General features: G+C 33.6%; 1 protein-coding gene and 1 long non-coding RNA gene across 2 annotated transcripts in view; one reads left to right on the top strand and one right to left on the bottom strand.

Moving 5' to 3' along the window:
• LOC143068653 (uncharacterized) overlaps positions 1-12,998 on the top strand; it is a 511,029-nt gene that overhangs the window by 361,880 nt on the left and 136,151 nt on the right. The window lies entirely within an intron of this gene.
• LOC143069821 (uncharacterized) overlaps positions 1-12,998 on the bottom strand; it is a 40,687-nt gene that overhangs the window by 554 nt on the left and 27,135 nt on the right. The window contains exons 12-15 of the mRNA XM_076244625.1: positions 10,492-10,627; positions 5,154-5,252; positions 1,704-3,425; positions 288-344 (exon numbers count right to left, since the gene is read on the bottom strand). Of these exons, the coding sequence (XP_076100740.1) occupies positions 288-344; positions 1,704-3,425; positions 5,154-5,252; positions 10,492-10,627 (2,014 nt within the window). The remainder of the gene's footprint in view (positions 1-287; positions 345-1,703; positions 3,426-5,153; positions 5,253-10,491; positions 10,628-12,998) is intronic.

The raw sequence follows: 12,998 nt of genomic DNA, 5'->3' as shown, positions 1-12,998 counted from the left end.
CTTGTAGACAGAAATGTACCAATGACATGACAGATTCTATGACCTGTGAGCCAAGGTTATTAAACTAAGGTTTCAACTTCCTCAGGCAAAGTTGAACTTAGATAGATTTGGCTTCTATTTCGTATTTCAAATGTTTGGCTTTGTGCCTTCCTGATGAAGGTAAATCCAGAAAAGCGCACTTTGGATGCATAAAAATTAATAAACATGTTGTTTTCAATTTTTTAGTATACTCCCGTCCATCAGAGTTTGAATACAAAAATCAAAGGAGAATTACAGAAAAATCTTACCTGTATAAATTTTACAGGGACTTGAACTGGTGTCTTGATGCTGTCTGAGGGCAAGTGCTGAAAATATTCAATACCATGTCTTAAATTCATCTGTGGAATTTAATTATGATAACAAAAAGAGACATCATCATAATCATAATTCTGTTCTGTAATTGAAAACAAAAAGATACCAACTTTAAACCAAAGTCCAAGGGACAATGATGTAAAATTCAAATGTCACCATATGGCCTTCAACAATAAACAAATCCATGTATAGTTAACTATAAAAGGCCTGTTGCATGGCATGCAAAAATATGAAATCATATAAAACAAGATGAAAATCATAACAGATACTTATAATATATTTGAGGCCTTATTTGTTTTAATATTGCTATGTATGCTTCGATTCCATTCAGTGGTTCTCTTAAAGGAGACATTTGTATTTATTTCCCATATGGTCCTATGTTAAACTGTCCCCAACTGGTGGCCATCTTGGTTGATGGATCCGCTACATGGAAACAACACTTAGTCAGCACCTCATAAGAAACATTCATGCTATGTTTGGTTTATTCCATTAAGTGGTTCTCTAAAAGAAGACATTTGTATGTATTACTATTTCCCATAGGGTCCTATGTTAAACTGTCACCAACTGGCGGCCCTCTTGGATGATGGATCGGCTACATAGTAACAACACTTAGTCAGCACCTCATAAGAAACATTCATGCTATGTTTGGTTTATTCCATTAAGTGGTTCTCTAAAAGAAGACATTTGTATGTATTACTATTTCCCATAGGGTCCTATGTTAAACTGTCACCAACTGGCGGCCCTCTTGGATGATGGATCGGCTACATAGTAACAACACTTAGTCAGCACCTCATAAGAAACATTCATGCTATGTTTGGTTTCATTCTATTTAGTGGTTCTCTAAAAGAAGACATTTGTATGCATTTCCCGTAGGGTCCTATGTTAAACTAAGTCCCCCACTGGCGGCCATCTTGGATGATGGATCAGCTACAAAGTAACAACACTTGGTCAGCACCTCATTTGGAACATTCATGCCATATTTGGTTCCATTTCACTCAGTGGTTCTCTAAAAGAAGTTCAAAATTATAACCGATTGTTGGTTGGTTGCTGTCAACAAATAGTAATAGATAATAGGTTAATAATTTCAACTGATTATCCAACACTACATAATAGGCCTTACCGAACATACTCTTTAAATCTAAATTCTTTGTCAAGTTCTGGAACATTTTTGATTAGCTTCATCGTAGGGATGAAATTTTTATTTCTTTATCCTTTTTTTTCCAATCTGTTGTAGAACTTTGGAATAATAAGATTTTATACCTTTGATTAATGCTCAGTATTAATTAACAGGTATAACTGTTTAATTTAAAAAAAAGAAATGAGATATTATAATTTAAGACAAAATATTTTACCATTATCTATGTCTTTTAGGTGTTTGCCAACTTTCACAATCTCCATAACAGCTAAAGGAGCTTGGTAGGTTTGTTTGTTCATTTCCTCGGAATGACCCATATGTGTGTAAAAATATTGGCGCTCATTCTCTGGTATGTCCTTTGCAGCCATTTCAGTGCTGGTAAAATGTCTAATTAAGGTGGCATTGAGCTTCTTTGCCTCATCTTCTCTTATACCAGCATCACTTGCAACACGTTGCATAGCTGTGTAGCCGTTTACATATTCCAAGGAATTTTGAGTGTTAGCAAACACATACATGTTATTGGACAAAACTTCACCTTGCTGTCTAAGGTCATCATCATCTAATAAAACAGTTGCCGCCATTGTTTCTGGAGTGAACAAAACTGGTACCAGTTTATTCATCCCTTTGCCAGCCTCGTAAGCAATCTTCAATTCTTGTTGTAGCACATATGGATCATTCCTCCATTTTTTATTTACCCAATTGTCTTCAACAGCATCTTTGAATTCTGATCTTAGAAGTCTGCATGCTTCTCCACCACGGCGTCCATTAAACATTGTCAAGCGACATACCACAAGATTCCTCAACTTAACGAAGTCTGACCGTGTCCAGATTTTATATTCATTGTACATTTCTACTATTTCTTTAATGCTTTCAATGGTGTATTGTCTGATGGTAAACAATAAATCCTCATCTGGAATTCGATGTGGTTTCCTTAAATTAACCTGACGATTTTTTCTTATATTGAATAAAGCATCAGAAAAATATAAATTTTTGGTGGTTTCAAAAATATGCAAAAATTTTGTGACCTCCTCTGCTTTATCATCTGCAAATTTACTGAGATGTTCGGCCCTCAAAATCTCTGCTGACTTTTTTAAAACATAGTATAATGCATATTTTAGTCCATGTTTTAACTTGAAAGATGTCTCCCCATATTGATCACCTACTTCCGTATATTTACATACTGCCTCTTGCAGATCTTTGAAAAATATTCTATTAAACATATCAGCAGCAGTGTTTAGAAGTAAAGGATGATCCTTCTTGACTTCTTCTTTAAAAAAGTTGTATGCGTGAGCTAACCTCCTCATGTCATTCATCACACTCTTTCTGACTTGGGATAATTGGTCTACTTTTGTCCTATTTTTTGCCCACAGTATACTTCCAACTTTTTTTACCAAATTATCAGATTTACAGATTTTACCAATGTCATCTTTGGTGAATTTTGTCAAGATGTTTTTGACAAAACTTTCAGATACATCATTATCTTTGATCAAAAATTGCGCTGGAATGGCATTTATCTGTTTTGATGATCCTCCCTGGCATGTAGCTCTGTGTCTTGACATAGCTTTTTTGGTTAATATGGCATTGCAGTTATCACACATAACCTGCACAGAATCCTTTTGAGAAATTCTTTCCCTTTCAAGGACTGCATGACTATCTTTGCCAAGTTTTTCAATGTTGTTTAAATGAATTCCCTCTTTCTTAAATTGTGAAAACATTTTATTTTTTGTTCTTGGGGAAAACTTTAGGGCTGCCTTCACTCTGTCTTCTTCTTTATGTACCAGCTGTATGTGCCTACTAAGCTGTAGGCAATATTTGTCGCAAAATATGCAATACCGTGCTGGTTTAGTATTAGATTGGTTGTTTACAGTTGAGGTGTCCTTGCTGTTTTTCCTATTACATAAAGTTGTTGATGCAGCTGCCTTTTTTCCTTTCTTTATTTCTGAAATTGGAGACAAGATACATAAATAATCGTTCTGTTCTAAATAGGCAGAACCTCTGATTACAGAACCTCCTATTTTATAGCAAATGCACTAAAACAAGTATATAATTAGGATCAGTCAGGGATAATTCCAGGTGTTTTCAAAAGGGTCACTTGAACTTTAAATTGGGAATTTTTATCCCCTTTGGGAATTTTCATTGAATAAAAAATCTAAGACAAAATAACATTATTTTCCTGTAAATTGGAAAATGTATATTAAGTTTCACCTGTACACAGATGTTAGAAGTTGTAACAATTTGGATAGTTCTGGATAGGCTACTGATTATGATATATCATTACCAGATCACTTGACAGTTATTAGATTGAGACCAGGGAAGTTGTTACATGTCACTGCACTTGATGCACTATCATCTTAAAGTCGAATTCAGGAGAGCAATTACAAAAGTTTATATACTTAATTGAGCTCTGGATACCCCTCGCAGAGGTTCAACCCTGAATAGTTGGAGGAAAAATGGAAACAATATTCAACCTTGAAACAGGTCTTAATTTGGATTGTAATTAAATATGTGACATTTTATATTTTTCTGAATAAATGTAGAAAAAAACTTGAAATTGCATGGTTATATGAATTAAATTTTTATTCAATTAAAGATTTTTTGCTGTTGCGCAATACTTAGTAAATCTGTCAGACTTCAAACAAACTAAGTTTCATGAGAAATGCTGAAAGCATGTTTGAGTAATTGTCTTAAAAAGGGAAAATCCCTACTTTTTTATGAATAAAACTTTTAGAAAAATAAAATCTAAAATTTATAAAATTTTAAAGGGAGCTAATCTCCAAAATTTCATGAGATCTGCTGTTATTATTTTTGAGTTAGTGTCAAAAAACTGGAAAATCTTTTAATGAATAATTCTTAAAACCTCATTTTAGTAAAATTTCAGTAAATTTTATAAAACTCTTTTCGACATGTTGACAACGGAGGGACGGTTGGATGAACAGGCATATGGCGGGACTAGGTATACCATAATACGTCCTGTATTGCTTTTTGATTGCGTCAAGGCAACACAAAAATTAATGATGATTGTAATTTAAATAAAAAAAGAGTTTCAATTCCCAGCTTTGCATTTATGTCATATATCAAAGGGGTATAACTCTTTTGAAAAGAGTCAATCCTGAACCATTATAAAACTTGTCCAAGTATTGCTGATATTAACCTATAGTATAAGTTTTATAAAAATCTGGTAACAATTGTACTATGAGAGTGCTAATTAGACCTGACAGACGCCTGGTATTTTCATGTTCCCCACAATACCCTACACAGAGGACAATTAACATAATTTATTGACTAATACCAGATTGGTTTCATTTCATTCAATTGTTCTCTAAAAGTAAAGATGTGTATGTATTGTCTATAGGGTCCTGTGCCAAGTGAATTAAGTCCTCACTGGTTCCCATCTTGGATAAAGGACCAGCTGCAAAGGACCAACACTTGGTCAGCACCTTTTAAGGAACATTCATGCTATGTTTGGTTCCATTCCATTCAGTGGTTCTCTAGGAGAAGTTCAAAATGTAAAAAGTTTCATTCCACTTAATACTTTTCAAAATGTAAAAAGTTTCATTCCACTTAATACTATGCAAAATGTAAAAAGTTTATGATGATGTTGAAACTCTGGATTGTTGGTAAGGACAAATTGAGCAAATGCAAACATACAATACTTTCATTTACTAACCTTTCAGATGTTTCTGCATATGATCAAGAAAATCTTGAAGATCTGTAAATTCATTACCACAAATAGCACATGGATATCTTACATTTCCCACATTGTCACCTGTAATTATATTTATGAATTGTTATGATCAATAAACATATATATTCTACATAGCTGGATATTTACAACTGTGTAATTTTTAAATATGTACTACTCAAGTTTGTACATTTTGATCAGGCTGGATTTATCTTACAGTCTACCCAACTTATTTGCACTATACCAGGGTTTCCAACAAAAATTCAAGCAAGCTGTACATTTTATATCTGATCCGTATTCAATTCTCTTAAGACTAAGTAACACAAAGGCAAATATGGTAATCAGTTGGCCAACCCAATGATTGACAATAATCAAAGCGCTGTAAGTGCTGAAGGCAGTTAACCAAAAACCAATGCAAACGTAATTATGAAAAGTTGTGGCAATGTTGCTTCACCATTAAACATTCATATATAGTACAATTCATATATCAATGTATATTTTTTTATGGTGAGTCTGCAGTGGTACATGTTCGCAATGACTTCAGTTGTTCTACTTGGTAGTTAACATTGGTTTTATTTGACTGCTAGTAGTACAAGTTGACCTGGTACAAACATGTAATAGTATGAATGGACTGGTTTCCCTGGAAAGAAAACTGAGTTTGTGTTCTATAGTACAAAAGTTATGAGACAGGAATCAGACAAATGTTCACTACTTCAGGCCAATATAACTAATTATATAAAGTATAGGGGGAGTCTCTGGGGTCACCCTACCCCTCCTGTTTGAGAACTTTGAAAATAATTCAGTTATGTTCAGTTACACATAGATCATGCAGCTTGGTCAATTGATTCCAAAACAAAGATTTGTATGTTTTTTTCGAGTTCTAGAAGAAACAAGGCTTCACTTTATATTCATGTTTTGTATTTCCTAAAATACTTTTAATAAGTATTTACGAATTCTACCAATGCAGTTATAACGTGCCCTTTTGTAATTTTCATGCCATAAATCAAAAAAGGAAACCCCATTTAAACTGGGTTTGTTTTACACCAGAAAACAGGGACGTTCCCTGTAAGCAGGGAATACATGTATCCCACACTTCCTGACTTGTGCCCAACCTGTTCAGAGACAAAGTAGATAGATTTTAAAGCACGAGTCCGACCATTTTTAATCAAAGTCTTTAAGATTTTATCATTTAAACAGGAACAGATGTTAGACACAAAGCAAATCAAGATGCACTCAGCAGGTTGAAAGATGCTTCATTTTTTTTTTAATTTTCAAAAAAGATCACCCTTGTACACAAACAAATTGTGTGGCAAAGCATTTTGTTTGTTTTCCTTGATTCCGAATCATGTAGACGCTTCAATGCAAAAATACCTTGACTACAGCATCGGAAAGATATCACCAATAACCAACATATCAAAAAAAAATTGTGGACAAGAATGGCCAATAAAAATTTTCGGGTCGCGGTGATTTTACCGGGTCGGTCGGGTGAGGGGAAACAAACAATATTTTATTTTTGGCCTTGCAGTAAAAGAGGGACGAAAGATACCAAAGGGACAGTCAAACTCATAAATCTAAAACAAACTGACAACGCCATGGCTAAAAATGAAAAAGACAAACAGAAAAACAATAGTACACATGACACAACATAGAAAACTAAAGAAATAAACAACACGAACCCCACTAAAAACTAGGGGTGATCTCAGGTGCTCCGGAAGGGTAAGCAGATCCTGCTCCACATGCGGCACCCGTCGTGTTGCTTATGTGATTACAAATCCGGTAAATAGTCTAATTCGGTAGGTCAAATTCATGAAAGGGAAGGGGATTGTAGTTACGACGTGAGGAACATATCCGATATCATTTGTGAAATGGTTATTCCATAACGGTCAACCAACTCGTGATGGCGTCCGTAAAATTTACGAAGGGATGATTTCAACTTCACCATTTGGAACTCTTGATTTAATAGCTTCCTTGTGAGCAGTAAACCTCTATCAAGAAAATCATGATAGGAAATGCAAGCACGGGAATATCGTATCAATTGAGAGATATATACCCCGTATGCAGGTGCTGCTGGAATGTTGCTACTTAGAAATGGAAAGTTCACAATTGGAAAGCTGAAATCATCTCTTTTGTCGTAAAGTTTTGTCTTCAACCGACCCTCATTGTCAATTTCTAGATGTAAGTCAAGATATGAAGCTGACTTAACTGTATCTGTAGTATCCTTTATCTCCAATTCGATGGGATAGATGCGTTCCACATAGTCACCAAATTTTGAATTGTTTAGTGAAAGAACGTCATCTATATAGCGGAAAGTAGAGTTAAAGGATATTGCTAACTTCTTATCTTTCTTCCTAAGAAGATCCTGCATGAAGTCAGCCTCATAATAATAAAGAAACAAGTCAGCAAGTAGAGGGGCACAGTTTGTTCCCATATGTTAACACTTTAAAAGCATCTCACATGCATTATCATCATTTATTACTGATAAAGAAAGTTTATACTGTGACCATGAACATATATATTGTTAGATATACTGTTCCCAGTTGTCACTTTGTACTGGATTTTGAAATTAAAATTTGTCAAAAAGTAATTTTGAGTTTCTGTATAAAATATTTTCTGCTTTTTTTCTTTTACATATATCTTTTGGTTTACAATTCTAGTGTTTATATTCATTTTCCATGCATAGGTGTAAAGATGTATTTTTTCCCTGCTTGGATTTTTTTGTAGCTGATCGCCAAAACCACGAATCACCCTTATCGGCTTCCGGAATTGGATCCAATATTGCAAAATTTTGTCTTCACGGCAGCCATTGTTATTGTGTTTACAATGTTGTTTTTGTCAATCAGATATGATTTTACTCGAATTTACACATTATTTGTCGGCGATTTTTTGTATAATGCTAGCGGTTGAACAAAATGAACATCTCTGTCATAAATAATAATGATAAAAATAAGTTTTTATATCGTTTATTTGGAGACTTTGGTGAAAAAGTTTGCAAAGTTATTTCTTATTTTCTTACAAGTGAAAGGTGACTACGTCAGGGGTAGCTAGAAACCAACTGTGCAAGTTAAAATTCCACTTGCAAAAGTGAAAGATCACGGACCTCGGACCACCACTAATTTGCACCCCTGCCTCCAAATTGAAAAGATACGAAAATTTCGTGATCTAATTTGAAATTGCTGCCAACAGCATAAACAGTAGAACTTATCATATAATAGACTACTGACCTAGTTATACTACGTATTGATGACAAACAATATTCCTACGACTTTTGCCATTTGGGAAATCTAAACTACTTGTCTTAAGTGATTTTCAGCGATTAAATATTTCATACAATTGGTCTTTGACTTCTTAGCCAAAAGCATAATAAACTACACAAGAATTTCTAATGAGCACTACTTCCTATGTGTAACTTCAAAACTTTTGGATGATTCGACGATCATTTAAGGTTTTTCTGGTCATATTTTTTGTAATCCAGAATAAAAAGTATTAAAAAAGTGTTCAATTAGTTTTATATAACATAGAAGCCAGCTAGATAATAACAATGGCAAGTATTTCAGCATTTATTGGGTAGAACATAAATCTAGGGTCCTCGCATATTATGCAGCTTTAACTGCATAATAAAAAACTAAAGGCTCTTAAGAGCCTGTGTTGCTCACCTTGGTGTGTGTGCACATTAAACAAAGGACACAGATGGATTCATGACAAAATTGTGTTTCTGTGATGGTGGTGTGTTTGTAGATCTTACTTTACTGAACATTCTTGCTGCTTACAATTATCTCTATCTATATAAACTTGGCCAAGTAGTTACAGTGAAAAAAGTTAGTAAAAATTTACAAATTTTATGAAAATTGTTAAAAATTGACTATAAATGGCAATAACTTCTTAGGGGGTCAATTGACCATTTTGGTCTTTTGAATTATTTTTAGGTCTATCTTTGCTGTACATTATTACTGTTTACAGTTTATCTCTATCTATAATAATATTCAAGATATTAACCAAAACAGGCCAAATTTCCTTAAAATTACCAACTCAGGGGCAGCAACCTAACAATGAGTTGTCTGATTCATCTGTAAATTTCAAGGCAGATAGATCTTGACCTTATAAATAATTTTACACCATGTCAGATTTGCTCTAAATGCTTTGGTTTTTGAGATATAAGCCAAAAACTGCATTTTACCCCTATGTTCTATTTTTAGCCATGGTGCCCATCTTGGTTGGTTGGCCGGGTCACTAGACACATTTTTTAAACTAGATACTCTAATGATGATTGTAGCCAAGTTTGATGTAATTTGGCCCAGTAGTTTCAGAGGAGAAGATTTTTGTAAAAGTTCACAAATGACGACGATGCTGGACGCAAAGTGATGAGAAAAGCTCACTTAGTTGGGCCAGGTGAGCTAAAAAGGTGAAACAATTCAAACCAGAAAACCAATACTTTTAATTGCAGTTTATTGAGCCCTGGATATTTAGCTTTATGTATTTGATAACTACAACTAAATTTATCCAGGTTGTATCAAGTTTATATTACATTGTCAATTTTTTTCATGCTACCTAAGCTATATGTACAGGCCTCTACAATAACTTTTTTTCAACTTGTCCTGTAGGACAAGTTCATACCACAATTTACTTGTCCAAATGAAATTGTTACTTGTCCAAAAAATTTCTATTAAAAATAACCCTTTTACATTTTTAGTTGATTAAAGAAGCAAAACGAATTTAAACAATTTAACAGAATTTTATGTATTTCTTTTGAATGACGGTATTTATTATAAACAACAGAATAAGGTAGCAAAATGAGGTACTGATTTGTCTTGGTCCGGAAATGTCTCCTGCCTTGTCAAACTGTCTATCAATCATGTCTACTAAATTTGTCTCCTACGTTGCCAAATTGTCTATTAAACTTGTAGCTGAATCTTTCGAGGTGACGAACTTACTGTCCTGTAAAGTTACCTTATCTACAAAGCGCATCATTGATTCGGATTAATAAGATTGGTTTCCTAGAATAGTATACCTTTTACCTGTTAAAAAGTACTTGACTAAGAACCAGTTAAAAATTATCTACTGCAAGTAAACATGTTGAAGAAAAGGTTTTGCATTTGAATGAACAGAATCCAAAAACATGTCAAATTAATATTTGTTTTCTTGTTTTTTGTTTATAAGTACTTTGTTCATCAAAATTGGATTAAATTTATTTTCTGCAGAATAATTGCACTTGTCCAAACGGACAAGCTTGATATAGCTTTTACTTGTCCAACCTTTTTTCCCTCTGGTACCGGACAATCAGACAAGCGTTATTGTCGAGGCCTGATGTATAAAACAATAGAAGTACCTAATGCAGAAGTATTGTCTTCTAAGGTACTCTGTTCATCATCATCACAAATACTTTTGTCCACTGAAATTACGGTCTGTATATGCACATCTTCAGAGCTCCCAGTGTCAGTGGACATCTCACCAAACTGTTCCATCTTGAAAATAAATATTGTTCCTCATTCATTATGTACTAACCTTGTGTTCTGATTCTCAAAACCCTGGTAGCAAATCTCATGTTACAAATTCTGTTAATATGAATTAATAATAGTGTTCTTTATGATCCAGAAGATTAAAAGAGGGAAGATTGATATGTAAAATAAACTGTTAACACATCTAAGAGGGTTGTCCGTAAAGTTTGTGGACAAGCTTTTCCTTCATATAAAATATAAGCAATGGGGACCCAGAGTAAAATATCAAATAACCAGCATGATGACAATAGTCTTGAAATTATTAAAATGTGCTAAATTTGATTGGTCAAAATTTTGAAATGCTGGAGAAATCTCGATTTTTATAGCATTGAATAAAGAATCGGCATCACTGAAAAATAGGAAATTTACAGAAAAGGTGGAGCAGCAGGCTATAAAGTTTTGTAAAGACATTGGAAAAACGCAAATAGAAACACACAAAATTGTTTAAAGTCTGAAAAACATAGCAAAGTTAGTCGTTCGTTGGTATTCAAGTGACACATGTTTTGGGACAGAAGAGACATTTGAAAGACAATGAGCGGGAAGGTATGCCATCTTTCAGGCAATTAAATGCCATACAAGATGAAGTTTTGAAAGTTATCAACATTGACCAGCGACTAACAGTTCGCAAAGATGCAGACAAATGTGACATTTCTTTGGACTCCAGCAACCCACATTTTAGCAAATGATTTAAATAATTTATGTATTGAGTATGTGACTTCTTACAGCAGAACATTAGATTAAAAAGAATGAAATTGTCAAATCAATTTATTAATTTTTTTTCTCTTGGATACAAACGATTTCTAGACAGCATATTAACAACCGACGAAAGCTGGTTTTATAACTACAATCCAGAAACTAAACAACAGTCACCAAGACAATGCACTGTCCGACTCTCCTCTAAAAAGTCATCAAGCAATTAATTTACTTGGATTTGAATGTCTGGAAAATCCTCTGTATATAGCCCTGACTTAGCGTCAATGGATTTTAAGGTATTCCACGCATATATTTTTCTCCGTAGACAAAGGTTCGACGATTTACCTGTACTAAGACAGGAAGTAATGATTATTATATAGCGCCCTGACTTAGTGTCAATGGATTTTAAGGTATTCCACGCATATCTTTTCTCCGTGCACAAAGGTTCGACGATTTACCTGTACTAAGACAGGAAGTAATGAACATAATCTTTAAAATGAAAACAGAACAGTTTGAGAACATTTTTGATGACTGGTTAAAAAGATGTAATAAATATGTTGCTTTGAAAGGAGACTATATATGTAGAGAAATGTTGAAATGTTGAGGTTGTGGAAATAAATATAAATATATGTTTGGGTTCTCCAGCTGAGAGTTTCTTATGATTTTTAAATTGATGAAAATATGATTATTTAAGCAGATACTGATATAAAATTTGTTATAGTTATTGACCAAGCAAGTCGGTATATGGGATTTAATCTGCACGGCTGTGTGACCCTATTTAACCTGAACGATGTAGTTTGGGTTAAAGGGTCACACGAGCCATGCAAATTAAATCCAATATACCGATTTGATTGGCCAATAACTGTTTAAACACATGACGCAATCAATTTACGTGAACCTTTTGGAAATGTGGACGATATTCCGCAATCCATGTATCCTATGAAAGTCTCTTGAAGGGTAAAGAAAGGGAGAAATACGACTTTGGTAAGTTTTAAATTAATAACTTTTTTATATTTAGACTTATTCTAAAATTGCGATTAAAAAGTAGATTTTTTTTTTATTTTTGTTATTAAAATTAATTCCCAATTTTTACTTAATTAGCCATGACGATTAAGACTTTAACAAATTGTGTAATTTGAAATCAGTGTATGAAAAAAAAATCATAACTGAAAGATTAATTGCTTTTGAAATTATTTCCCCGGCTCAATGATATGCTTAGAGAAAGATGAACCAAGAAAGATGTTATATCATCTGAATTTAAAATGCTACATAAACAGAAAATACGTTTCTATTTCCAATCTTTTACTCCCCTAACCCCACAAATTTCTTTTTTATCTACTGTATTAATTTTTAAGACACGTCCATCTAAATGAAGTCTAATTTTTCTCCAGATAATCCCCCTGTTATGAAACAAACTTAAATATGATCCTTATTAATTTGTTTGAAATCACATTAAGGTTGCTCGGGTGTCTTCCTTCATCTTGGATTTTGAAGAAGCAGATAACTAAAATTGGTCTAGATATTTGATGAAATGTACAAAAAAGTAGGTCCGGTAAGGGCAGATTTTGGCCTCAAATTTTAGGTTCATCTAAAGAAAGATTTTGAACACTTTTTAAACACTTAAGTGTCTACTTCAATTGATTTA

The sequence above is a fragment of the Mytilus galloprovincialis genome, chromosome 3 (assembly GCF_965363235.1).
Source record: "Mytilus galloprovincialis chromosome 3, xbMytGall1.hap1.1, whole genome shotgun sequence".
NCBI lineage: Eukaryota > Metazoa > Mollusca > Bivalvia > Mytilida > Mytilidae > Mytilus > Mytilus galloprovincialis.
This window is presented reverse-complemented; position numbering and strand designations above follow the sequence as displayed.